At 38.9% G+C, this 27,884-nt stretch overlaps 1 protein-coding gene across 3 annotated transcripts; it reads right to left on the reverse strand.

Annotated features, from left to right (window-relative positions):
* LOC122315003 (importin beta-like SAD2) lies at positions 1–27,540 on the reverse strand. 3 transcript variants are annotated; one of them, XR_006243926.1, is made up of 23 exons: positions 27,195–27,540; positions 26,823–26,958; positions 26,653–26,740; positions 26,169–26,318; positions 24,629–24,791; positions 23,901–24,085; positions 23,630–23,803; positions 22,097–22,242; positions 21,890–22,013; positions 21,367–21,547; positions 20,868–21,027; positions 20,716–20,757; positions 20,456–20,574; positions 20,180–20,378; positions 10,394–10,525; positions 8,721–8,824; positions 8,367–8,546; positions 2,480–2,619; positions 2,176–2,315; positions 1,921–2,081; positions 1,015–1,141; positions 461–888; positions 1–345 (listed from the first exon to the last, which is right to left on the reverse strand). XR_006243926.1 is itself a non-coding variant. In XM_043130693.1 (22 exons), exons 1-22 carry the CDS (start codon positions 27,282–27,284, stop codon positions 728–730), a joined length of 3,099 nt encoding a protein of 1,032 aa, XP_042986627.1. In that variant the 5' UTR covers positions 27,285–27,540; the 3' UTR covers positions 1–727. The 3 variants fall into 3 exon arrangements, 2 of the variants coding, with proteins under 2 accessions (XP_042986627.1, XP_042986615.1); XM_043130693.1 differs by having other exon boundaries at positions 1–888; positions 1,921–2,078; XM_043130681.1 differs by having other exon boundaries at positions 1–888.
* Between the last annotated feature and the right edge of the window lie 344 nt (positions 27,541–27,884).

The following is a 27,884-nucleotide window of genomic DNA, read 5'->3' on the forward strand; positions in this document are numbered from 1 at the left end:
TTGGATCAAAATGGACTGCTCCTCATTAATAATCTACATCATATAAAGAATAAAAGTAACTGTTTTACAATCGGCAGCAGGCAACCCTTGGAAGCCCCCCTGCAATCAACTCAAAACTCCCAAACCCAAATAAACCAATATCCCTAGACTGTATATATACCTAATAAAAGGGGAGGGGAAAATTTTGTTGGTGACGACCCAGCAGCAAAAATTATCAGCCATGAACCAGCCGTATGAAACGAAAACAAATGCTACAAGACCTGTATGCGTGAAACCCCAACTGCTATCAAGCCAAGAAAGCAGGTCCTAGGGTTTCCAAATCAATAAATCCTGGAAAGCGGAATGCTACACCCAGAGAAACCGTGGACTAATGAACATAAAAAGAAAGTAGGAAAAGAGGAAAAGACAGCGCGGACAGTTCAAAACAGGCTTACTCCTACCATAGAATAGCCATACTCACCAGAAAACGACCATAACTCTGAACGCCAGAATAGAAGAAAGAACTAGCTCCAGGGTTCACTAATCCCACTGTATATCAGTGGGGACTTGGACAAGCAAAGCTTCCAAGAACTTTGAACACGAGAAATCGTTGGGGCTCACTGACCCATGATCATTAAAACAACCAAATGCTCTGACGTGGTGACTGGCAACAATGCTGTATGCAAACCATTACGGATCAGATGCAATATGCGAAGCAAAATTTTAGCCGCAGCATGTCATCAATAGTTTAAGCAGCAGCAGTAGCTGTTGCCTTTTCCATTCTTTCCTTTTCAATCTCTGCCCTCCTCTGTTCAGCATGCTGGGCAACACCATTGGCGAGGGCTTGATAATGGAAGTCAAGTGTCTGTGTAAGGTTCTGGAATCTCAATGGATCTGATGCTTGCAAGACTGGATTTCAAAGAAAGTGGGGCAAAGCCAAAAAAAAAAAAAAAAGTGAGGCCGCTACCAATCAGAATAGTAACATTATTAGAAGAGTTCAAGCAAAACAGGATTGAAGAGAGAGCTCCCACTTACCTTTGACTGTATCCACAAAGAAAACAAAAGGGTCAACCTCATCAATTGGTGATTGCAACTCTTCATCATCACTATAGTCATCGTCTGAGTCATCATCTGAGTCATCATTTGGGCGAAAAGCCTTAGCCTGCTCATTACAGAATGTCAAGTTATGATAATTCAATGTATTAAAAAAAAGCAACAAATTGAGAACAAATAAAACCACCATGAAAAACATTTCTTATGACGTGGGATCTCACCAAGATGGGGGGGGCCCTCCAAACCCACCCTTGGGGAGTGAATCCCAAATACGCAACCCCCCACCTCCACACCCACCAGAACCGTTGTATCTGGTAATCCAGGGGTACTCCAATGTGGAATCGAACCCAGGATATCTAATCTTACAGCTCATCCAAGTCCGCCCTTTGACCGGTAGGTTGTAACCCAATGGGTGGGACATAGCATGACAAACTAATAATATGTTCCGACACAAACATGACTCATACATCTCCGGCATTGAACCAATAAACTCACCCTGCAGCCCTTGTTTATGGGGTGAGTGTCATTTGGTCCAAGCATCATTGTAAAAAACCAACAGAACAATAACATGATGTCATACTGCTTTAGCACAAATGGAACTTCTTCCCCACTTTTAAGGAGAGGAGCGTGAGATCATGGATTCAAAACTTACTACGTGCATGTCATGTAACTTGCAATACAATGTCAACAGCCCAAAAAAATTGTGCGCATTTTTTGCCAATTAGTGTCTCTTCTGAATGCACTACAGATAATTAGGCATGCCTCATAGGACACTTCTAAATCAATGTGAAAAAACTGGGGGTTCTTTTCAAATTACCTGTACCCATCATGCCATTATTTCAAAAAGTGCTCAAACAATTCATTTTAACAGCTGATTAAAATCCACACCTGTTCAGCCAACTTTTGAAGTCTAATGCTGTCAGCTTCATCCCCATCTTCAGTATCAACTCCCATTTCCTTGTCAGATACATCGCCATCATCTTCTTCTTCATCAGTTTGAAATCCATCCATATCATCATCGTCTTCAGCTTCTTCTTCCTTTGCAGCTTCTGCCCATTAAGCACACAAGTTTAGAATTATCAATACAAATATGTTAAAAGGAGAGAGAGAGAGAGAGAGAGAGAGAGAGAGAGAGAGAGAGACCAGCGACTTGATCCTTGTAAGCAACTAGGAGATCAAGGGTTGCCCTGAAAACACGTCCCAAAGCTTCACCTGGCAACTGATCAGCAGGGAGTGATAGGAGTGATGTCAATCCCAAGCAGCATACTTTCTTATCATGTTCCCTGTAACATAAAATTTATGACATGCCAAACCTTCTCAAAGGGCCAAGCAGCAAGTATCAAACAAAGGCTGTGGTGGTAAAAGAGGGGTTTTTTTTTTCTCATTTTCCGGGGAAGGAGAAGAGAGAGGAGGATGCTAAGAATGGGAAACAAGATTGACTGTTCACCTTTTAAAATTAACACGTACACCACTCTTTCTAACTTGTTGCAGCATCTGGAACCAAAGGTTAAAGATTTCGGTTGCAACACCAAGCTTTTGCAAAATGCCGAGTGTCATAGCTGCATTGTAGTAAAGAGCATCTGCTATCTGCAATGATTTTCTTTTTTAAGAACAATTTCACCTCAAAAGAAGCTTCGGTATAAGTAATTTGAAGCACATACCTTTTAACAAAAAATTCATTTTATGCAAGCCAGAGAGGAAATATAACGGTGATATTCTAGATTCAACATACCAGTTATTAGTTTAGAGAGACATGGCATAAAATCCATCCTTTGTGGTTCTCTGAATGTTCTTATCAATTAGCAAGGCTCTGATGGTTTCCTTAATTAGCTTAAGTAAAATAAATACCACCATTAACAAGGACATGGTGGTCTATTTAATCGTTCATGTCTAATACAACCTCTAAGGGATTATTGAATCCATCGGTCTTAAGTATCTTAACAAGTAAATAACAAAGGGCAATCAGGTAAAATTAAAAAAATTAATAATAATAAACAGACCCAGTCAGAGATAAAGTAGTTTTAGCCCGTGACAAGTGACAATGTCACACCCACGATTTTATTGAAGGGTCTAAAATAGAAATATGTAATTGTGTTTCTTTGTTGTTGTTGTTGTTCTAATTACTATTATCATAATAACTTCCATAGATCTATTTCATAGGCTTTAAAGAAGTATTGGAAAAGTTGTTTAGTGCCTAGATTAGAGATGTAATGTAACACCCAGACCCAAATTTTATAGGCTTGGATAAAGATTTTATAAGCTTGGACCCCAGTTTTGCTAAGGCTAGAAGGAAGATTACTTTATTGGGCCCATTAACTCTACCTAGTATTTGAGGATCTAGTATTGAGGAGATAGGATTGGATTTAAACTTATGGACCCAAATTCCAAATGGTAGGTTCAGCCAATTAGGCCCAATAAGAGGCCCGGCCCATTAAGCCCATATATGGATGGACAAGCCCAAGTATTTTCAAACCAAAGACCGTTTGGTTTTTGGCCGTTAAATTCGTGATAATTGGAAACCAACCCTTTAGGATAAGTTAGAACCTGACTGCATGCCAAGAAACTTTCTAGATGAAGGCTATCCACAATAAAGTTGTTTTAGAAGAATTCTTGCACAACAGGAGTCCGTTACAGCCTGCTTTAGGACTCTTTTGAGATAGGATTTGAGCTGTTCCAGATTTTGGAAAGTAGAAATCAGACCCACTTATGACTCCTTAATGGATCCAAAGGATAGAAGCATATTTTCCCTATAACTCCTAGACATTAAGATTCTTAGAACCCTTTTCTAAACAAATTGTGAGTTAATTTCGTACAGCCCCATTATTAGATTTTTCATGCTCACAAGGACTATCTGTCCTGAAAACCAGAAAAATAAAGGCTGCCATGAGTCTAGAAAGTTTTTATAGCAATCCAATGTGATGTTATTCAAGCAAACCAATCCCTAACCCTAGATAAACTGCTGCCAATACCAAGGAAGATGTCGGACTTGTTTTCTTGAGGTCCTTGCTTTATTTTTTTTAATGAAAGCTCTAGAAAATTTGCTGCAATTTCCGGAGATTGAAAAACCAGCATTGGCCCATAAAGTCCAACCCTTTTTCAGCAACTTCAAGTATGTGAGTATGGTAAAGGATGTTTTATAGTATTATGTATGTACAGCCCTTTATTGAAAGCCCCTTTTTACGTAACAAGTTATGATGAAAGTGATTTTTGAATGTCATGTTATATATGTCTTGCATGAATCATGATATGTTTTCATTTATGATTATGAGCAGTTGTGTTATTATGTGTTTTACATGCATCAATAATGAAGATAAAAGAAAAGTTATGAAAGAAGCTTTAAAAATGACCATATGAGATGCATGGTATCAATGCAAAAGTGTGGATGTGCAAGCCATGTACCTAAGTGTGGTTCACCATGTTATGTTATTAATAAGTTTAGCAGTTCCATTTGGGGCCACAAACAGTGGAATCGGTGCACAACCATGCACATGGGGTTAATGTGTATTGGCCCAATAAGGAAAGCAAAAGAAAAGTTCAATAAGTCATGCATGGTGCATGTAGAATGTTATGTTATATAAGTATGAACCACACAAGTTTCATATTTTATAAGTATGCACATTTTCAAGAAAACAATATATCTATTATGTTTACTGTATGATGAACTACTTATTGAGTATTCAATTCTGTTTGGTTGTTTGTTTGTAAAATCTCTAAGTAAAGAAGATAGTGTTGACAAGCAGACAGCCATGCATAGATCATGTTTGAAGGGACTTTCACACTTAGTGTTTTTACACAAACAGACCAGTTTTCCATTTTCTTGCTATAAGACTATTTTTTTATGTTATGTTTTGGGGAATTTATTTTGGATAAATGAGTTATTTTTAACATGTTGGGTCTCTTTACCGGGCACAATTACAAAATTACATAGCATTCCTAGCCTACAAGTGTTGTGGAGGACTGGAGCGTGGGGTCATATCTAGATTCTCAGTTTTTTTTTTTTTTTGGGGGGGGGGGGGGGGGGGGGGGGGGGGGGGGGGGGGGGGGGGGGGGGGTGGGGGGGCAACTTCGAGCTGGATTCTCGAGAGTGGGTGTTCATACCCTAATCTTTTGTGGGCCTAGTCATGACCAACTTCGAGCTTTGAGGGCTCTCCTTTTATGCTTTGAAGCAGCATCGGGGTTGAAGTGAACTTGGCTATATCAGTAGTAGTTTCGATGGGGGATGTTCCTAATACAAAGAGCATGGCTTCCATTGTGGGATGAAAGATATCTCAACTGCCTATAAAATATCTTGGCCTCCCGTTGGGTGCTCCATTCAGATCGAAATCAATTTGAGATGATGTTCTATAAAAAATGGGGCGGAAATTGGCTGGTTGGAAGATGTACTTATCCAAAGGGGGTAAGGTAACCTCAATCAAAACTAATCTTTCCAAATTGCCAACCTACTTCCTATGTATGGTGTGGTGATACGGCACTCAAGGAAACTTACCCACAAGTTCATGGTATAGCAAGAATTAAAGAAACTTCGATAGTGGACCTCTTAATCCTAACCAATGGAACGTAACATTCCTCATAGATGCATAAGATTGGGAAATTGACGCTTTTTCGAAGTTCTATGACCTAGTGTACCCCACCCGTTTGATGGGGGAGTCGAAAATAAAAAGTTCTTAAGATCGAGAGCTGTCAATGAATGAGCTTAGAAGTTTCTTTTTCAATACTTTACTCCATTGGTCAATTGTAATTGATTTTCGTGGCATGACTTCCCATGAATTCCTTGTATCACTAAATTAGCACGCTTAGGCATTACTCTTGAATATGTCCCACATACTTGGGCTCTTGCCCATTCCTATTATCAATAAAATTTTGTTTACCAAACAAAAAAAGTTATGTTGGGACCCTTTATAGGGCACAACTACGAAAGTCTTACTTATATAAAAATAAATTAAAAAAAGCTGCAAAAGTATGTAACATTCCTAGCCTACAGGAAGGAGGTGTTAAATGTAACAAGGGAAATCCATGTTCTAACACAAATAGTCAATAGAATCCAAGATGAGTTGGGAGCTGTTTAAAAGTTTATCATATGGAAAATATTTCCTACGAGGAGGAATGCCATTCAGTTGCCAACCTTATTTTTTTAGGGATAAATCCAAGATTCAGAGGTTGTTTGGATAGTGAGATGAGATGAGATAGTTTTAGATGAAAGTTGAACAAAATATTGTTAGAATGTTATTTATTAATATTATTATTGTTTTGGGATTTGAAAAAGTTGATTTGGGATTTGAAGAAGTTAAATTGTTTATTATATTTTGTGGGAATTTGGCAAAGTCGTAATGATGAGATGAGATGGATTAAGAGTGTTTCTCAATCCCAACAACCTCTTAAGACTCTTTTTCTTTTAAAACTTGCTGCCAAATGTCTTCAGATTGGCTGTTAATCAGCAGGCTTCCATTTCTGAGATGATGAGTTTTTCTAATGAAGAGGAGCATTGGAATGTCTGTTTTTTCAGATCTGTTCAGGACTGGGAAATTGAGGAGGTTACTGATTTTTTCAAGTTGCTGTATTCCGTGGCTATTAGAAGACATGAAAGGGATCATATTCTCTTGAAAAGTACAGAGACCAATAAGTTTTCTGTTAGATCTTTTTATAGGGTAATGAATGGTCAGCAAAAATTTTCATTCCTTGGAAGAATATTTGGAAGGTTTGTGTTCCGTCAAAAGTTGCTTTCTTTCTTTGGACCGCAGCAATTGGAAACATTCAGACTATTGACAATTTGAGAAAGCATGGAATGATGGTTATGGAGTGGTGTTTCATGTGTAAGAAAGCTGGAGAATCAGTGGGTCATCTTCTTATTCACTGTGATGCGGCAAAAGGGTTATGGGAAGGGGAGAAGAATTGGACTGTCCTGGGTTATGCCAAAACCAGTGACAGAAATACTTGCATGCTGGCCTAGAATTCCTTATTGCTCTCAAGTTGCAGCAGCGTGGAAAATGATTCCTTTGTGTATTATGTGGTGCATCTGGTTGGAAAGGAATGATAGGTGTTTTAATGATAGGGAACATTCTGTAGATGATCTCTGGAAATTTTTTATGTTTTCCCGGTTTTCTTGGTTTTCAGCCATTGTTCTTAATGGTGGGGGAGTCCATGAGGTTTTGTTTTAGCTGTTTTAGTAATTGAATGTTTTACTTCTTAGGTATTTCTTTTGTATACTTCCTGTGTACATGGGTTTCACCTATTTCATTCGTTGAATAAAATTTTTTACTTATCAAACAAAACAAAAAAAATTGCTGCCAAACTCTTAAGAGCTTATACAAAATATTTTTCTAAGAAACCAAGTCTTGTAAGGAGTTTAAAAAAAAAAAAAAAAAAAAAAAAAAAACTTTTTCGTGAGCCTTGATATGGCCCAAGAAAACCCTAACTTTTTTCTTACGAAAAGGACAATAAATCTTATTACTTCAACCAAGCAACAATTCCCCCTTCTTGTTGCCCCTTTTCAGCCCCCAAAACTTGGAGGGTTTCCTAAAATTGCAGCCCTTCTCATCCTGTAGCAAAAATTCTATATATGGGCCTCCCTTTGATCATTTAGGTGAGTTGTCACCCAAGTTTTTTCAATTCTTTTCATCAAGATTCAAGTTTAGATTTACCTATATAAAAAAATAAAGTCTAGATATCCAATAAGCTTCTAATAGATTTCTATATCTTTCTCTATGTTTTACATGAATATTAGTGCAAGATTCAATTTGTCATACTAAGGGGAGGTTTGGATAGTGTGTTGATTTGAGATAGATGAGATGAGAGTTGAAAGTTGAATAAAATATTGTTAGAATATAGTTTTTTAATATTATTTTTGTTTTGGGATTTGAAAAGGTTAAATTATTTATTATATTTTGTTTAGAAGTTTGGGAAAGGTGTAATGATGAGAGGAGTTGAGATGAACTCATTATCCAAACAAGGCCCAAATTCATCAAGACTCAATTCAGTTTGGCCTAGGTCATGCCATGCCTAGAGGAATAGTAGACCTTTTTGACACATGAAGAGTGTTGGTAGCCCACAAATTGCAGCAGTGTGAAAAATGGAAAGCTTTTATAGACAGTAATGGGCTTAATTTCCATAATTTTCTTGTATCCATGTTCCTAGATAGGTGTCCTTGTACATTCTGTGCACTTGAACTAGCATCCATTGCACTTAGAAATTTTATTACTTATCAGAAAAAAACTCTGGCCCGGGGGGCGGGGTGTTTGTGGGGTTGTACACGGGAGGTATTTCCGAAGCAAAGCAGAGACTTATCTTAATGGATAATGGAAAGCATTTATAAAAAGAAATTTATACATGGTCCCTACCACTTGCATGAGAAGACATTTCAAGTATGACTTCTCAGCCCGACGCAATCGCTCAACTGTGATCCTGAGATACGGCTCGACCCATTGATCAACCTGCCCCTTGCAGTTCTGAAATACAACTTGAATGAGCTTAGGAGCTGGCTCAATATCATTGTCCTCCATATTTTTATCTGCCATGATCTGCAAAATCAAAGAAAAACACAACCTTATCAGCTGAAGGGGATGAAAGGAAAGAAAATTAAACGAAAAAAATTAATGTATCAAAACAATATTGCCTTTTCTCATTCTCAATCCAATGCTTTAGATGGACAGCTAGGCACCAAAAGAAATTTATTAAGCAAAAAAAAAACTCACAGATGAAATCATATTCCAAAGGCTTTGCTGGTAGTCTGGTTCTTTACAAGTAAGGAAACGTGCTGTTCCCCTGGATATGTAGTTGTCCAAAGGAACCAATATATCTGCATGACAGCAGCACTTCTTAGAATTAAAATATGGAAAATGAATATGATAAACTGTTCTAAGAAAAGATTCAGCCTGGAATGCTTCAATTCATCATCTGTCTATATATGCCACTTACTGATCAAAAAAGTATTGTCTACATTTTACTGATAAATGATCAGTATTGTCTAAATATGACACACATAACACATTGCTACCACTTATTGAATAAAAACTTGTTCAGTTTTACATGGACCTTTGACAATGCTCCGTTCTGTTCAGTCCTAACATTGGCATTTTTTATATAATAAATATCTCCAGGTTACTTGATGAACCAAATCAATCGGGTGCCATGCTTTGCAGTTGTTATTATTGGGGAAGGGTGGGAGGAGAAGAAGAGGGGAAGGATTAGAAACAAAATTTTATTGATCAAAGATTCAGAAGAGTAGGCAAGAGCCCACGTATATGGGACATATACAAGAGCAATGCCTAAGCATGCTAGTTTAGTGATACAAGGAATTCATGAAAAGTCATGCCATGAAAATAAATTACAATCGACCAATGGAGTAAATTGAGTGAGGACAAAAAAAAAAAAAAAAAAAATAGAATAAACACGAAGTGCCATGGGATTAGAATTTGCACCACAAAAAAGAATGGCGGAACTTGTTTATTCTGGACATCAAATACATGACCTTGATAATTGATATCCACAAAATAGGTACATCATAATTAATTATTGGAGGTTGTCCACCAACAATGCTTACTATGTGGACAAACTGACTTTCATAGCCAAGTTTAAGCCATACGGTAAAAAGTAGTTACAATGTTTATCTGATAAATAAGTTGCCAAGATGTTACATTAATACTCCCTCCATCGTACAAAAGCTAATACCTTCTCCTATATTTTAAAATGTCCCAAAATGGATGTCCCGTTTTATTAGTGCAATGAGGGAAAATTTAGAAATATTCTACAATAACAACAATGCTCAATAAGTTTTCAACTTCTTATCAGTTTAACTGAAGAGGCTAATAGAGTTGGATCCCCAAAAAGGGCTGACAAAGTGTGAGAGAACTAACAGATAAGGATAATTGTTTTTATAAGTAACGGAGAAGGATATTTTTGTTTTTGATAAGTAGATTATTTTTTTATGACGGGAACCACCCCACAGCAGAGCCCTTAGGAGTCCACCCATGGAACCTAAACCCCAGGGGGAGACTAGCACATCAACCCACTGCCATTGCCTCCCATTTAAATCGCAGTTTGATCCCAGAGGGAATCAAACCTGTGACATGGGGCTTGATAAGTATAGATTATTACACAAATAAGAATGTAGTCAACAACCAAAAGGTGAAACCAGAAATTTGTGTCACTACTTAATGGCGCCACCGACACACCTATTACATCACAACACTATAATAAATATGTTTCATTCTAGTTTTTTGTCATGTGGTAGACAAATTATTGATTATACAAACCATAGATGCATAAATAGAACCAATTACCCTAAAAAAGATAATAAATGCAATAGTACAAATGAAATTGCCCTTGTATATCCAGCCAAGTATACAAAGGTCAGAAAGAATCATACTTGGAAAGTAGTCAATAGCGAAATCTGCTAACGCTTCCATCATCAAGGGCCAAAGACTCCACATATCCATCGATATCGTTGGAGAGAAGAAAGTCATGTACGAAACAATTTCCAAAACTTCTTCAAAAACCTCTGCACAGGTAACAGGGAAAAAAAATGGTGCTTGAGTGTGAAAAGAATACCAAACTATAGAAGAAAAAGAGCAGCTAAAGCTGTAGTAGTCTGCAAATTCATACAAATATGTTAAAACTCCAGTGGCTAATTGAAACAATGAAAGCTTTAAACAAGAAAATTTTATATCCTTTTTGAATTTCAATGAGTACAAAAGCTTCAAAATTGAAAAACCGCATGTGCTGCTTAGAGCCTCAGAAGAGATATACATGTGCTGCTGTCATGGGACTCCACAATAAGCAGTCTTAAGTGACTAAAAAGGCAGAAAATATTATATACTTTTTTGCAAGTCCATCTTCCGAAAGGATTAGTGCAGCCACGGAAGAAGAGATCTAGCTGCTATTTTTATGTGTATTTCATAATTCATAAAACAAAAAAAGTTTCTATTGCCTAGGTCCTTGTTCACTTGAAATGGAAAAGAGATCAAAATGCCAGGCACTCACGTCCCAAGACTCCAACTAAAGAAGAAATCCTGGCAAATTGTCCAGTAAATGTTCCAACAACTCGAGAGTAACAAAAACTCAAATAAGCAGTTCTACTAACTGGAAACTTCAGCTTCAAGGCTTCCACGACCAAAACTATGCTAACAATGTACTAACTTAAATGGATTATATTGTAGAACAATAAACATTACCATGGAATTATTAGAAACTAGATTCTTCCATACTGAGAGGGAACTTAAGACACCGACTTTCAACTTTCAGTCATGAAAAAAGATATCCCTTTAAATGCATTGCACAGCAATTTATATGTCCATTACATAACAGCCACTGGACATTTTTTTTTTTTTTGATAAATAATTTTCTCAACTGGACATTTACCAGACATCAAGGCTGGCCACACATACATCATATAAATTAGTTTGTCACAATGAATTCACAATGAATAGTGCAGGCTGACCATTCTTCTTAGATTTATCCACTATTGCTAGACGACTGGATCATCAACCTTAGCAGAACATATCATCTTCCCTTTCAGAGCTCATTGCTGTCAACTCATTGGGAAATTGTATGTTCATTGTTTGAAAGTTTGAGGATGTTTTGACTTTCTTTTGATAAGCGAGGGTGTTTCAACTTTCAACTAACAGTCTTGTAAAAGTTGAAACCAACAATGTTGATTGACATGGGAGCCTACTATACATGCCCAAATGCCGATGTTCATGCCAAAGGATTGAACAATAGATGATAATAATAATAATAATAATAATAACAACAACAACAACATTAATAATCATAATTTGAAATGTCGAGGGGTAGAAATAAGTACATGTTTTTACTTGAGGCAAAGCCAAATTTTGAGGGGGTGGAAACTATAAAACAATTCTCAGGATGAGCAGATCTAAGCTCAAGGCTCTAAGAATGTGTTTACTTTTATAGCTAATAGATATCCAAGTATAAGTCTGATTTGAGGATTATTTATCTAAAGGTGCCAGGGGTGAGCAAGATAGAGCTATACTTAATTCTGTAACACGTTTTCATCTAGTTTGCTGAAAGCACTAGGTGCACTTACATGCAAGCACCATCTAGAGCCTAGGTGCAAGGTGTAAGCCCACGCTTGAATTAAGTAAAGCGCAAATTTTCTAATATAATGTAAATAACAAAAAACCCATAAAGTACAATAGAAAAAAATTATTATAAAATCTTTTTTTTATCGACACTAGGCATCCGAGAACAAAGTCTCGACTAACCCCAAGGGCACACAAGCCCTCGCTAAGGAGTTCCCCACAAGTGCAACTCAAGTAATTCAAGGGGAAGTTTCCCAATCTGATGCCCCCTAAAAATAGTTTGCACCCAAGAGGATTCAAACCTTAAACTTGAAGGGAGCATACCACCAAGACCAAGGCCTTTACCACTTGACAATATGACAATCGAGATGACAATATGTTTAGTCTATTCATTCTACTTATTAGAGATAAAGCTAACAATCAAGTAATCAAGCTAAGGGGAGGAAGGGAGGACAGATTACTCTGGACCAGCACAGCGAACAAGAAATTTTCAGTTTGTTCTTATCACAAAGCTTTGTCGACCTACTCCTTCAATGACTTCCCTTGGAAGAGCATTTGGAGGAGCAATGTTCCCCTCAAAGTTGCTTTCTTTGGCTGGGTAGCTTTTCACAGTAAAATCTTAACAATTGACCAGTTAAGAAAGCGTGGACTCTACATAATGGATTGGTGCTATATGTGTAAACGCAATGGCGAATCAGCAGATCACCTTCTTCTTCATTGTAAAGTAGTTAAGGTATTGTGGGATGCAATCTTCTTGAGGCTTGGTATTGCATGGGTCATGCCTAAAAGGGTGAGAGATCTATTGTCTTGTTGGCAAGGGATTCGGGGCAATTGCCAGATCGCTGCTGTATGGAAGATGGTACCCTTATGTTTAATGTGGTGCACATGGACTGAAAGAAATGACCGATTCTTTGAGGATAGGGAACGCTCTCCGGACAGCTTTAGGGACTTTTTCTTTCATACTTTGTTGCTTTGGGCTTCTTCTATCATATGAAATGGAACGAGTCTTAATGTTTTGTACGCTACTATCAGTAGCACGTAGTTTAGTAACTAGGCTCTTTTATGTATACTTCTTGTGTACTCGGGCTTTGCCTATTTACGTCGATCAATAAAATTTTACCTATCAAAAAAAAAAAAAGTAATCATCTAATTACATAAAATTTAAGCATAGCATTTTCTATAATTCTCTCATGCTTTACAAAATATATGATAGCCATAATCAAATTAAAGTAGATGGTTGAATCAATATATACCAAAAAGGCTATGCCCAAAAAAGCTCACGAATTGTAGGTGTTGACTTTTAAGCTAACATATGCAATTAAATACCAATCCATCTAGAAAGCCAACTTGGACTATTATATTTGGTTCAAAGCATATACACCACATACGAAATCATGTGGCACCATGACATGTAAATAATCTTCAATATCAACTAAATACTTGGGAAAATTTTCTTTACATCGTTTTGGGACTTCAACCGATATTAGATGTTTAAAAAAAAAAAAATACAAAAACGTGCTTTTTGGAGCTTTAAGCTTTTTTGTGCTTTAAGCCCACTAAAAAGGTCCAAAAAGCACGCTTTTGTAGATTCACTTCGCTTTTGGTAAGGAAAGCACTTCAGCCTTTGCGCTTAAGCGTGCTTTTACCAACACTCCCATCGTCTAAGCTCGTAAACAAGGCTTGTAGCCAATATCTGAAATAATCATATAGGCATTCAAAAAAGCATCATTATGCAAAGAGATGTTGCCAAAGAAAAAGTATCTCCAAGTGTTGTGTGCACACTTCTCATTTTTTTTTGGATAAGTTTTTTTTTTTTGATAAGTAAGAGATTTTATTGATCCACGTAAAAAGGCAAAGCCCGAGTACACAGGATGTATACAAAAGAGAGCCTAGTTACAAACTAAGTGCTACGAATAGTAGCATAAAAGTCATGAAGACTTGTTCCGTTCAATGCAATAGAGGACGCCCAAAGTAATAGGGTGTGAAAGAAGAAAGCCCTGAGACCGTCGAGGGAGCGTTCCTTGTTCTCAAAACAGCGTCTATTCCTTTCGATCCATGTGCACCACATTAAGCATAAAGGTACCATCTTCCAGACAGTAGCTATCTGACGATTGCCCCTCATCCCTTGCCAACAAGACAATAAATCAATCACCCTCCTAGGCATAGCCCATGCAATACCAAGCCTGGATAGGATTTCATCCCATAAGGTCTTAACTACTTCGCAGTGAAGAAGGAGGTGGTCCACAGATTCACTGTCATGTTTGCACATGAAGCACCAATCCAATAAGTAGAGTCCACGTTTTCTTAACTTGTCTATAGTCAAAATTTTACCATGAGAAGCCACCCATCCGAAGAAAGCTACCTTAAGGGGAACATTGCACCTCCAGATGTTCTTCCACGGGAAGACATTGCCGGGGTGATTTGTCAAGGCCTTGTAATAAGAACGGACTGAGAATTTCTTATTTCCTGTGCGTATCCAAAGTAAGCAATCCTCCCTTCCAGCCCTTAGCTTCATTTCATACAAAGCGCTATAGAAATCCGTGATGACTCCCACCTCCCAATCCTGGGCAGCTCTAGAGAATCTCACAGACCACTGGATAGAGTCATCAGCACTACACATATTATCGGCTACCGAGGAACCCTGATCAAAAGCGATCCTGAAAAGAGAGGGGAAAGCATTTTTCAGGGCGACATCCCCACACCAAATGTCATGCCAAAAGCGGATGCGTGTGCCTCTTCCCACCGCAAATTTGCAGTTACCGAGAAAGTTATTCCATCCATTCTGAATAAATTTCCAGACTCCCACGCCGTATGTCCCTCTTGCTTCTTTAGTGCACCATCCCCCCCAAATGCTCCCATATTTGGCATCTAAGGTATGCCTCCAAAGAGCATCTCCTTCAAGATGATACCGCCATAACCATTTCCCCAGGAGTGCCTTGTTGAAGGTTCGCAAATTTCTTAGGCCCAAACCACCACAAGACAACGGAGTGCATACTTTATCCCATTTGATCAAGTGACATTTCTTTTCATCCTCTAAACCACCCCATAAGAAATCGCGGAAAGTCTTCTCTAGTCTGGTCACTACCCCTGCAGGCACGGGGAATAAAGAGAGGAAATATGTTGGGAGGTTAGAGAGCGTGCTCTTAATAAGCGTGATTCTTCCCCCCTTGGACAAGTAAATTCTCTTCCACCCTGCCAGTTTGCTTTCAATTTTCTCAATCATCCCTTCCCATATTGCTTTGGATTTATGAGGGGCTCCCAAGGGAAGTCCAAGGTATTTCATAGGCAAGGAAGAGACCTTGCAGCCCAAGATGGCAGCCACCTCGCTTAAGTTGATAACCGAGCCAACGGGAACTACCTCCGATTTTGCTAAGTTCACTTTGAGGCCAGAAACAGCTTCAAAGCAAAGAAGAAGAGCACGAAGGGATCTAAGTTGGGCTAGATCCGGATGGCAGAAAATCAAGGTGTCGTCAGCGAAGAGGAGGTGGGAGATTGTCAAGCTTCCATGAGGAGAACCACCTACCGAGAAGCCCGAGACGAAGCCGCCTTCCACTACCCCTTCCAGCATTCTGCTCAAGACATCCATTACAAGAATGAAAAGAAGTGGGGAGAGAGGATCCCCTTGTCGCAGACCTCGAGAGCTGTTGAAGAAGCCTTCCGGAGTACCATTGATCAAAACCGAGAATCTGACTGTTGAGATACAATGCTTTATCCACTGGCACCACATTTCCCCAAAACCATACCTACCAAGGATATACAATAAGAAGTCCCAGTTCACATGATCGAAAGCCTTTGCCATATCCAATTTGCACAAGATACCTGGAGTGCCGGATCTGATTTTGCTTTCCAAGCATTCATTGGCAATGAGGACCGAGTCTAGAATTTGCCTTCCTTTCACGAAAGCATTTTGGGACTTCGATATGATCTTCCCCATGACACCACTCAGCCGCTTCGCCAAAACTTTGGAGATGATCTTATAAACCCCACTGATCAAGCTGATGGGGCGGAAATCGTTCACTTCCACCGATCTTGCCCTTTTGGGAATAAGGGCAATGAAGGAGACATTTAGGCTCTTCTCAAATTTCATATAGGAGTGAAATTCGATAAAAACCTTCATGAGATCCTCCCTAATGATATCCCAGCAGGCTTGGAAGAAAGCCATGGGAAAGCCATCTGGACCTGGGGCTTTGTCTTTGTTCATACCTTTTAGCACATGAAGCACTTCATCTTCGTCAAAAGGCCTCTCCAACCAAGCCGCACTTGTGTGATCAATGGAATCAAGAGCTAGACCGTCTACCTTGGGTCTCCAAAAATATTGTTCTGTCAAAAGCTTATCATAGAAGTGAACAATATGGTCCTTTATCGCCTCTCTACCTGTTATGACCCTGCCCTCCTCGTGGAGGACCTCTATGGCGTTGTTCCTACGGTGAGAGTTGGCAACTCTGTGGAAGAACTTTGTGCTTCTATCCCCTTCCTTCAACCAAAGTGCCCGTGACTTTTGCCTCCACGAAATCTCTTCCATAAGGGTAAGTTTCTCCAGCTCCGCAACCACAGTTAATCTTCTTACCCCATCATCGACCGACAAAGTCCCTGTTGCATGTTTTGCGTCAAGCTGCTGCAACTCTAGGAATAGGCTGTTGCGTTGGTCATTAATGTTTCCGAAGACTTCGAAGTTCCATTTCCTTAGATCCTGCTTCAAAGCTTTTAGTTTCCCTGCGAGAACAAAACTAGGAGTACCCGTGAGTTGATAAGATGACCACCACGCTCTAACTTTCTCTAGAAATCCATCAACTTTCAACCACATGTTTTCGAACTTAAAATACCTCCTTCCCTCATGGAGACCCCCACAATCTAACATGATGGGAAAGTGATCTGAGCAAAGCCGGGGAAGTCGCTTTTGACATAGGGTGGGAAAGTGAGCCTCCCAAGAAGAGGAGACGACGAACCTGTCCAACCTCGACCAGGCCCTTCCATTTGACCAAGTAAAATCTCCCCCTGCCAAAGGGAGGTCCACCAAGTCTAGGTCAAAAAGGAGTGAGGAGAAATCAATCATGGCCGAACCTGTGTTAGAAACCCCAGACCGCTCACTCGGAAACCGGGTGATATTAAAATCGCCCCCAATACACCACGGGATGTCCCACCAACTGCATAGACCAGCCAACTCATCCCAGAGAAGTTTTCTACTACCGTCATCATTTGGCCCGTAAACACCTGCAAAGCCCCAACAAAAACCATCGTCCACATTGGAGAAAGAACAAGCGACAGAAAAATCACCAATGCAATCCTCAATACAATTAACTATTCTCTTATCCCACATTACCAAAATACCCCCTGAGGCGCCCTTAGAAGCGAGGGTGGTCCATCCTGCATAAGGACAATTCCACAAACTTCTAATGATATGCCTATCAATAAGCTGTAATTTAGTTTCCTGAAAGCAAATGACATCAGCCTTCCATGCCCGTAAAAGATTCTTGATGGACAGGCGTTTGTTCGGGTCATTCAAGCCACGAACATTCCATGCTAGAATTTTGGGCTTCATGGATCACCAAGATTCACCCTATCTTTGTGTCTCCCTCTACCCACGCTGCCCTCCCGAGCGTCATAGTTTATCGAACAGGTCAATCTCTTGAGTTCCCTATCTTTCTTGCCTTCAGATCTAGCAAGAGAAGGCTGGCCAGCTTGGATTGCTAAGAGGAGAGCTTGCATCTGGTCCTCGAAGCCTTCACAGGACATGCCCAAGCAATGACGCATATCATTGACCTTCTGAAGAACCCACTCCGGGTGTGTATCAGTCCCTGTATCAGATGGTGGCAGTGAACAAAGAGGGCTGAGTAGGTCCTCGGGTTCACTTGGATGAGCTGACAAATTCTCAGTCCCTAATTCCTTGCAAAAAAGCTGTAAATCTGACCCATAAATAGACCCTTCCTCCGAGGACCCGCCCTCCACAGAAGAGGCATCAACCTCTCCCATATCTGTACATAAAACCTTGGATAAAGTTTCAGAAAGACCTAAGGAGAGGATCGGATCTTCAGAGACTACCCCCACAGTCGGACCGAGTGTACACAGTGCCCCCGATCCCTTAGAACTACAGTCGGTGGGTGTCTTTGTCTTCAAAAAACATTCCCCAGGTTCGCCGGAGTCGATCGGCCCGTTCTGTGTCGACGACAAGACGTCGGTGGCCTGGGATGCTCCGGGTTGATCCATCGCAGCCAAGGGGGGTTTCTCGGCTCGTGAAAAGGCCTTCGGGTGCTCCGTCACTCTTTTGGGTGGCTCGCCGGCGACCGGCGTGATGTTCTGTGTCGTCGGAAGGGGGGCCCTGTTCATCGCCGGCGGGGAGGACAGGTGCTCGCCGGAGGTCGAAGGCTCGATAGCCTGTTGAGACAGGCCTAACACGCTGTCTGAAGGGCCCGTGGCCCGTGACACGTGAGTGGGCCCGTGGCTAGAGAGTGGGCCCGTGACCCGTGAGTGCGGCTTGGGGCTTGGGGCCTGTAACTGAGGGGCTTGGGGCTTTTTCCCCACTGCCCGGTCTTGCAAGGGCCTAGGGTGTGTGCTTAAGACAGGGCCCAGCCCGTTAAACCCATTAGTCCCAATTACCCCCCCTTCCCCTCCCTTTACCGTAGGCTGTTCAGCAACCAGGGAAAAAGCAGAAACCGTAGACTGTTTTCTCCCACCCACTACGTTGTCCAGTCCCATCACCATGTTCAGACCCAAATCAACCCTTTTCATAACAGAGGAAACTTCTTGCAGTAATCCAGAAAGCTGAGCTCTGACAGCCCAGAGGACACCCTCGACATCCCCCATATTTTTATAGCCATCAGAAGATCCTCCTAATACTACTGGGCAAGAATCAGGTATGATGGGACCACTGGGTGAAATGTGTTCTGGCAAAGAACCAGCCAAAGCAGCTGCGTAAGAGATTGTTCCTGCCTCCACGACGGTTCCATCTTGTTTCACAGACTCCATGTGAGGCACTACCTGCTCAGCCACCTTCCTAAGGTGATAAGAGAACCCCTCCCAGCCGCTGCCCTTTGCTCCTTCTGGGATGATCAACGAACCCCTTCTCCTGCCATTAATGAATTCCTCCAGAAGGAGGTAACGTCCCCTAGAATTTCTAAGCAGTTGCAAAGTGAACAGCCCATTTCCCATTCTTAGTTTCTTAAAAAAACCTTCACGCAGAGGAGCATCAATGGCTTCCATGACCATTCTCACAACCCAAGAGGCTGTTGCACCATTAATGAGTATGAATAAAACCATGCGTCTGTTCTTCTCAGTAATACGAAAACTGTTAGCTCCTACCTTCGAGAAAAAGAAAGATTTTGACTCCACCATAAAACGCCTAACTTCATCCATCGGAACTAACTGTAAAGGGTCCTTAACAGAAAAGGAAAGGAAGAAAAGAAGCAAAAAGGGAAGAATGTCAACTCCGGCGAGAAGCGCCGGAGAGGGGGGTGTGTGCATGCATGCAGGTTGTACGGAAAAAAAACTCCAGACTCACTGTTATTAACCAGTAGAAATTTTTTTTTTTTTTTTTTTTTTTTTTTTTGGATAAGTAAACGGTAGTATTAATAATAATAGGCATAGCCCCAATACACAAGACGGTATACAAGAGATAAAACCTATCTGTGTGCACACTTCTCATATATCAATTAAATTTTACCCGCATGCACACTTATCAATTCAATTCTACATGTGCACACCGATTAGATTTTTTTGTCTTACCAAAAATAAAAATTACATGTGCTCACTTCTCGAAAACAATTTACATGTGCCGGCATAAAGACAAGATACTCAACCCCTTTACGCACCCCTATAGATGGCATGGATACTAATCGTCTAAACAAGTCAAACGAAAAATTTTGGAAAGATAAAGAATCCAATCTCGAAATGATGCCCACTATAAGTTTCCATAAAACTGATTGACCAGCTGTAGTAGAAAATGTAATAGATAATCGAACAAGATACCGTTGAGAGCCTAAAAATTAGTGTCTATAAAACCTACTAAATAATATAAGCAACATAAAAATTTACATGAAATGAGAATTTTTGGAAAATTAAAAAGAAAAAAGAAAATCATCGTCAATGGAAGCCAAATCAGAGTATCAAATGCACACCTTGGCCATCACTTGTCAACATTCTACGCATTATAGGAAGCAAAGTTGGCTCGACTTGCACAAAAAGGTGAGGAAGCCTGCTCACTGATTCAAGAATTGTGCTAATGGCACGTAAACAACCAACTGCAGCTAAAGCACCAGGATCATCAGCTTCATCATCAGCTTCAGCTGTGTTCATACACCTCCAAAATGCAGCCGCCTGACAAAAAGAGACTGTCAAGCATTGAAGACACTTGCCAAAAAAATAAAAAGAGAGGATGTAATAGCAAATATTACCAAATTCTGGCATAACCCAAGAGCATATGGTGCCATCTCCTCCCCAAACTTGTCCACTATAGTCTCCAAAGTAAAAACAAGGTCCTCGTTCTCAACTTCATTCATAAGTTTAAAGAACTCTGCATGAGAGAAAATTACATATGTTAAATCTTTCATTCAATAGGCTGATACATAAGACTATTGACTTTTTGTTTACTAATAAGAAAAATTCAATAAGTCACATCGTTAACAGCCTTTGCAAAGTTTCATAAACTGCATACCGTCTAGGAGTTGAGGAAGAATTGGGCGGATTTCATTCAAATCTGCATGGTTAACAAGGTGCTAATTCCATCAAGCAGACAACATCCAAACCAATGGAAAAATAAATATAAGATACACAACAACACACATAAACCCCATTGTAAATATATACCTCTGCAAGACTCAACAAAAGAGCGCAGTGCAAAAACAGAATCAACACGAACGGGAAGTTCTGGATCACGCATCCCAGACACAACGCTGTGTAAAGCTTTACGAAAATTGTTCTGATCTGAGAAATTTATATGTGCATACTGTCCTGCAACCCATGCAGCCTAACATCCAGAACAATATTCACAATAATAAGTTATTTTCTGAATGCGGTACATTAACAATGTACTTAAATAAATTCCAGTTAAACGGAACACTAAAGAAAACATAATGAAAATATATATTTCTCAACCTTATGAAATGGGATAAAAAATAAATCACTTGAAAATAAAATTTCACTGATAATTTGGCATGCAACACATTAGTTCTAAAATTGGTGTTTGAAGAAGACAAGCCAACAGCAGAGTATTGTCAACTATCACAACAAACTGCAACATGCAAACTAATAACTACCCAAATGTTACAATAGTAACTGAACAGAATAGAGTTTTAGACTCAAAAACCTTAGCTCTAAGATGCCCAAACGGACTACTGAACTCGGGGAAAACATGTTGCACTAACATACGCTCGAGTTGGGACTTGTAAGGTTCGGTTTGCTTCAATTTATCACAGAGAGCTCCAATAGCAAGAAGAGCACCATCTTTCTGTCTGTAGGGTTTGTACTCTACCGGAGCTTCATCATAACTAGTATAGGAAAAAAATACAAGAAACAATTAAGACACTTAATTTTTTTATTGCATTTTTTTTTTTTTATGTCGGGGAACCTCTCCAAGGTAGGGCCCTTCGGACCCACCCTTGCAGAGTAAACCCCGGTCGCGTGCACTGCCACCCCAGAAGTTTCCCTACACAGAACTGATTAAGCTGGCTTTTCACCAGGGGACGTGGCCCCAAATGATTGTTTGCACCCATAAAGTGTTGAACCTTGGACCTTGAAGGGAGAGATACCCCAAGACCAAGACCTTCGCCATTTGGGCCAACCCCTTGGGGTTATACATGGCAACAATTAAATGAAATTAAAATACATACCTCTTAAAAATCTCCACAATGAATTGAATAAACTTGTGCAGATTTTCTTTTCCACGTTTTCTAACCAACTCACTGACAAAATCCATGGCAGCAGTCCTTGGACTGTATAAATCTTCAATTATATCTGCAGCCAACCAGAAGAAGTCCTGAATCAACTACTGCAATCCAAGGTATTTAAAGCAATAAATTAATGTCATGGGGCCATACCATAACCCTTCCTCACATACTCATGAGGGTCTTCATCCCAAAGCTTTTGATCATTGTCATTGAAGCACATAAGTGGAAAAACTATCTCAAAAAGAAGAGTATCAAGTCGAGATTGGAGCAGATTATACATACTGTTCTTCGAGATACTGCATATACATGGTACAAAAGAGGAGGGTTAAATAGATTCTTTCGACATATATTGATATATAACGTGGCAACCGAGCAGCAGTAAGTGAAGCAATGCACCAAGATATTGAAGGTCTTGAGATAAACTAGATGGACAGCATAGCATGACATTAATTCTACTTTCACATGGCATGGAGCTATGTTACAATAAAGACAGACAGTGTCAGTGGAATCCAGAACTTCAAGAACATGCATCATAACTCAATGCAATAAAATTGATGAAAATCAAATAAATTATTATGGTTCTTCTCCTACCATCCAAGTCTCCCAGTTCCCTCCACCCAAAAGATTCCAAAGTAATAATCCTGGAAAAATATGATGCTTCTCACAATGACATGTAAGCATTCATATCCCCAACAACCAGAGTCATTTATGATACTTCTTTCCAAAACAAACCCTTTAAAACACACATCATCCATGACTTCAAGAACACATTGGCAAAAAAGACGCTCTCCTCTACCCTTTTGTATGAGTTAAAACTTATTAATGAGTAGAAAAGGTGTTGCCTGAGATCCAAGCCAAAAACCTAATAAGATGGTAAAAAAAGAGCTAAAAAATCCTGATCTTTTAAGCACAAATACAATAAAAAGGGATTTTAAAATGACAGTCCTTAATATCAGCCAACATCATTTCCTTATCTTCAAAGCTCTGCTCATTCCATTCTCTCCAAATACACAACAAGCAACATGGGATCATCTTCCACATCGCTTTACTCTACCTTCAACAGTGCTTCACTCTGGTCTTCTCTAACCATAAAACCCATCCTCAAATGAAAAATAATTAAGTAAAATCTAAAAGAAGGGGGAAAGTGGGGAGGAAGGTACCAGACAAGGAGAATATGGTTTAAAACTCTTTCATTTGAATTCCACATGATAATCAGTTTTTTTATCCTAACTATGTTAATAAAGCAAACTCTTTGTAGTTGATATAAAGAATAAGTGAGTTGGGTTCAGTTGTGCAAAAACTTGTATGAGCCTAAGTGCAACATGAACTGGTCTTCTAGGATTATTAAAACCTATGATGATATCATAGAAAAATGAAAATCACTAAGGTGAGGTTTGGATAGTGAGTTAAGATGAAAGTTAAAAGTTGAATAAAATATTGTTAGAATATTATTTTTTTTAATATTATTATTGTTTTGGGATTTGCAAAGGTTGAATTGTTTATTATATTTTGCGTAAAAATTTGAAAAAGTTGTAATAATGAGATGAGATGAAACACTTTCTAGTATCCAAATGGATTATGCAACTGATAAGAAGATTAAATGAATCAGAAAATTCATAAAAGAGGAAGATACAACGGATTTAATATATGAAAGTTAAGCTTAAAAAAAATGCCAAAAAAAACCTGTTACTCAAGTATTGAAGGATCAGATTGATGACTCTTTCGGGTAAATAGCCACCAACACGAATCACATTCAGCAAGTTCAAGTGAGACTCCAAAATCTTGCCAGCATAATTCTTCTGAAACATTTGAGCAAAAGCTTTGTTTTCTGGGTTTTGAAGTTTCAAATCACCAAACCTGTGAATAATAGTTTAAGTGCCGATGGCAAGTCAGAATGCCTCTTGCCTCAAAGCTCATTCTCATTTTTTGGCATGTTTCAAATCTAATAACTTACCGAGTGTATAGCCTGTTTAAAATGTGAATTGTCCATTTCTTGACCTTCCACCACCCCCATGATTTCCGAAGCTCGGGGTCAGCAGGCTGCCCTTCCAAGGGGACAGGCCTCTCTAATACATTTAGAAAAAGAATCATCCAAGCATTGAACACGTTCGGGTCAAAGAGCTGTTTTGGAATCTCCAACTAAAAAGAACAAACATAAACCAAAATTTAATAATTAGTCATGGAGAGGTAAAAGAACAAGAAAGGGCAGGGTAAGAAGATAGTTAAAAGATTTTCTACCACAAGACTTTTCCAAGTCTTTAAACTGAAAAATTAAAATTTTATGGAAACCAACTTTATTTGAAAAATTGCATTAGCCCCAAGGCAGTATTGTTTACAAACCAGAAAGCTGCCCACATGCTAGAAAAAGAAAAAGTTAAAGGCAATGCATATCCAATATGATTATCCTAGTAGGTTAAAGCGTTGAAAGAGAAATCAAAGAAAACAGCTTGAAGCACATGGAAGGCCATTTGAAGCCATCCAAAAGACTTGTACTCACAACTAATTAGATCGGAGACAGAGAGAGGGAGAGAGAAGGGTTTCAATGGATATTCTTATAAAACAACTTTAATGCAACGTCTATAAACATGCACCAAATAAAATTGAAACCCAAACTGAAGCACCAAGTAGAATGAAATTCATGGATAGAAGGTAGACTTTCATACTTTCCAACTACTAACTTACATATATGGATGACCAAAATATTTTACAAATAAGCTTGATCAAATCTGCTACATCCAGCGACGGGTTGACAATCTGGACAAGCTTGTTATATATATCGAGCAAATGAGGAAATGTCTCATCAACAATGTGACAAACCGGCGTTCTCTCCTCGTCAGACTTGAACCTAATTATCAAAAAAGAATAAAATAACTTTCAGTAAGCAAGATTGACATGAACACAAGTGCATCTTGTAAACATGGAAATGAAAGAGGCTTCAACATGGCAAATTTATTTTGGGATAGAGTTCCTCAACAATCAGAAATGTATCAATAAGTAGAGCATTGCTCAAGACAACAGCATACATAAAAAAACAATATGATGGACACTTCTGAAAGTTAAGCCATGATTTTTTTTTTTGATAACCTTGAGTGTCCGGGCCAGCTTACGCGCACCTCGACTAATCCCAAGGGGCCCTGAAGTTAACGACCAGGTAAATCCTCCAGTGGCCCTGAGGGGACTCGAACTAGTGACCATTGGGGAGCAAACCCAAGGCCTGACCAATTGAGCTACCCCTCGGGGTTAAGTTAAGCCATGATTCTTTCCTAAAATACTGAAATTTGAGTGTACTCTATTAATCACTAACAATACTCAAATGCTGGGACTGTATTCACTGTAATGTCCATTAACACAAGTAGATGCCTCTCCACGAGAACATATCAAGGATTCTTAATAATGAATGAACAGAAATAACTTTTTTTGATAAGTAAAAGAAATTTTATTTAAACAAAAATAGGCATAGCCCAAGGACACAGATGAATGAACATAAATGACTACAAGGATGTGAACCTTAAAACTCAATATATGTGTGAGAGAGAGAGAGAGAGAGAGAGAGAGAGAGAGAGAGAGAGAGAGATAATGACACCGAAGGCTTAAACTGACAATATATTGCTCCTGGTTGGTTAAATCAACAGACAGACTCTAAAGGACTGAAATCATGAAGGTGAAACTGAGACAAATGCAGGCCCTCGTAGCCTTTCACGCAAAGCAGGTTTTTCTTCATTTTTTTGTTATAGGTAAAAAGAAGTTTAATTGATCCATGTAAATAGGTAAAAGCCAAAGTACACAGTAAGTATACAAGAAAGAGCCTAATTACAAATTACGTGCTATTGATAGAGCCAGGTTTTTCTTCATTAAGATAGCCAACTCTTAAGAAATGTAAATGCAGCAGATTATTTTTTCCATAAAGTAAAATAAAATAAGGAAAACGAATTCATTGGAAGAAACAGTAATTCATCCTTTTAATTTACATAAGAGCATTAATTATCTAGAAAGATAAATAACTAAAAAGCAAGCATTAGCTTATGCATGCATGTACAAAATAGATGACGTCAGTTCTCTTGACCTTCCCATCTGGGTTAAAAAAGGGACCAAAGAACAGTTCTAAACTGGATAAATGTATAAAAAAGGACACAACCCATTGCATAATTTTAAAGGAACATGACTTTGTTTTATTATCTCTTACTTTCAGCTCTAAAAACTAGGATGAAAGACATAAACTTACTCATATTTTCTAGCAAGTATCCGCAATACATATAAAGCTCCATGCACTTGTTGATCTTGTAAATTATGCTTCACCCAGTCCAAAAGGTGTGGCCATTGTTCAGGGTAATCAGCATGGATAATTGTCTTGAGGCACTCACCTAGCTGTACCCTGCACAACGTAGCATTTCAATTTACTTAAAGTGCTAGAATATGATTTATCAAAGATATAGGAATGAGTTTTTATATCAGATTGGACAAATAGCAATAGGCTTTGTCAAAGAATCACGAAAAGTCACAATTAACAAATTAAAACTTGGAAAGCATGCGATGCGAAGAATGGACACATGCAGAAGTGGTCGTTAGAAACATGTATATACTTTTTTTATTTGATAGGTAAGTTTTTTTTTTGATAAGTTCTTTGATAGGTAAGTTAGGAACATGTATATACTACAACTAACAAAAATGAAAGCAAAACCAAATCTACCGCAGTTAGAAAATTTTACCTTAACAGAGGAGGAAGTTGCGGTACAAACACTAGAATATGATCCCTCACCATTTCTTTATCACTTTGCAAGATCTTCTGCTGCTCATCTACATCAAACCAAAAACAAACAAAATTATAAATCGAAATTTAGCAAACAATTAAGACAACAAAGCACACGGCGTACCGTACCAGGCTCATGAGGCGACCAGTTCTTGGCGATGAAATTCTTGAAATGAATGCTAGCAACTTGGCGGACAGCCATGTCGCAGTTGTTATCCACGATGATTTGCAATAGCCTCACCAAATGTTGAGGCGTGTACTGAAACTGCCATACGGAAATTACAGCACCAACCAAAATAAAACAAACATGCATTGATCTACCAGCCTCTCTTAATTACGAAAAACAAAGCAATTTTTCTGAATTCTTGAGAATCGATCTTTTCACATGGAAGTAGAGATTATACATAATCGAGCTGAAACGAACAATAATCAAGAAGCATAATTCCGATACAAATCGTTCCCTGAGACATAAATTAAAGATGGAACAGTGAAATGAGGAACCTGGTTGAGGCTTTGCTCCGCCGCCTTACGTTCATCGGGGTTGGGGCTGAGAGCACCTTGGAGGACGACGACGAGGCTTGGAAGGTCCATAGCGGGAGTATGTAGGATCCGAAACGAATTCGGATCAAGAAAATCGGCGATCAAAAATGATCTGAATCTAAACCCCCCCTCCTTTTTCCGGCGTCTCTATAGGGTTTTAAGACGCACAAAGACTAGAGAGCAAGAGAGGATACAGCCGAGAGTGTGTTGTGTATGTTCAGTAAGGATGCGGAAGGGGGACAATCGATCCTGGCGGTGTTTATAAAGCTCTAGGGTTTACGCTTGTCTAAACTTCAATTTCATATCATATACTCTCTGGTGGATTTAGAAAATTTTATAATTTTATAATTTACCCTCACAACTCCGACCGATAATAAATACAAGAGAAATTATACTAATTGTTAGTAGAATCATTTTTATAAAAAATAAATAAATATAAGATTTATATTAAAAAAAATTAATTTTTTAATAATAAATTATATTTTTTTTAAAAACGATTACATACTTATATATTCTACGACTATATGTAATATTACTCTAAATATAATCGGTGAATTTTTAATATGAAAAAATTAAATATTAAATTAAGATGAAACGAGATAAAAGTTAATTTAAACTATATCATTATTATTTACAAAATTTTAAAATATT

Source organism: Carya illinoinensis, chromosome 1 (assembly GCF_018687715.1).
Source record: "Carya illinoinensis cultivar Pawnee chromosome 1, C.illinoinensisPawnee_v1, whole genome shotgun sequence".
Lineage (NCBI taxonomy): Eukaryota > Viridiplantae > Streptophyta > Magnoliopsida > Fagales > Juglandaceae > Carya > Carya illinoinensis.

What these genes read in the sequence shown, in the direction of transcription:
- LOC122315003 (XM_043130681.1), bottom strand. Translation starts at nt 27,284, where the DNA reads ATGGACCTTCCAAGCCTCGTCGTCGTCCTCCAAGGTGCTCTCAGCCCC. An exon ending in TATTTTGGTCATCCATATAT is followed by an intron (nt 24,086 to 24,628) that starts GTAAGTTAGTAG and finishes TGTTCTTTTTAG; the next exon opens with TTGGAGATTCCAAAACAGCT. An exon ending in GTTGACAAGTGATGGCCAAG is followed by an intron (nt 10,526 to 20,179) that starts GTGTGCATTTGA and finishes TTACCTGTGCAG; the next exon opens with AGGTTTTTGAAGAAGTTTTG.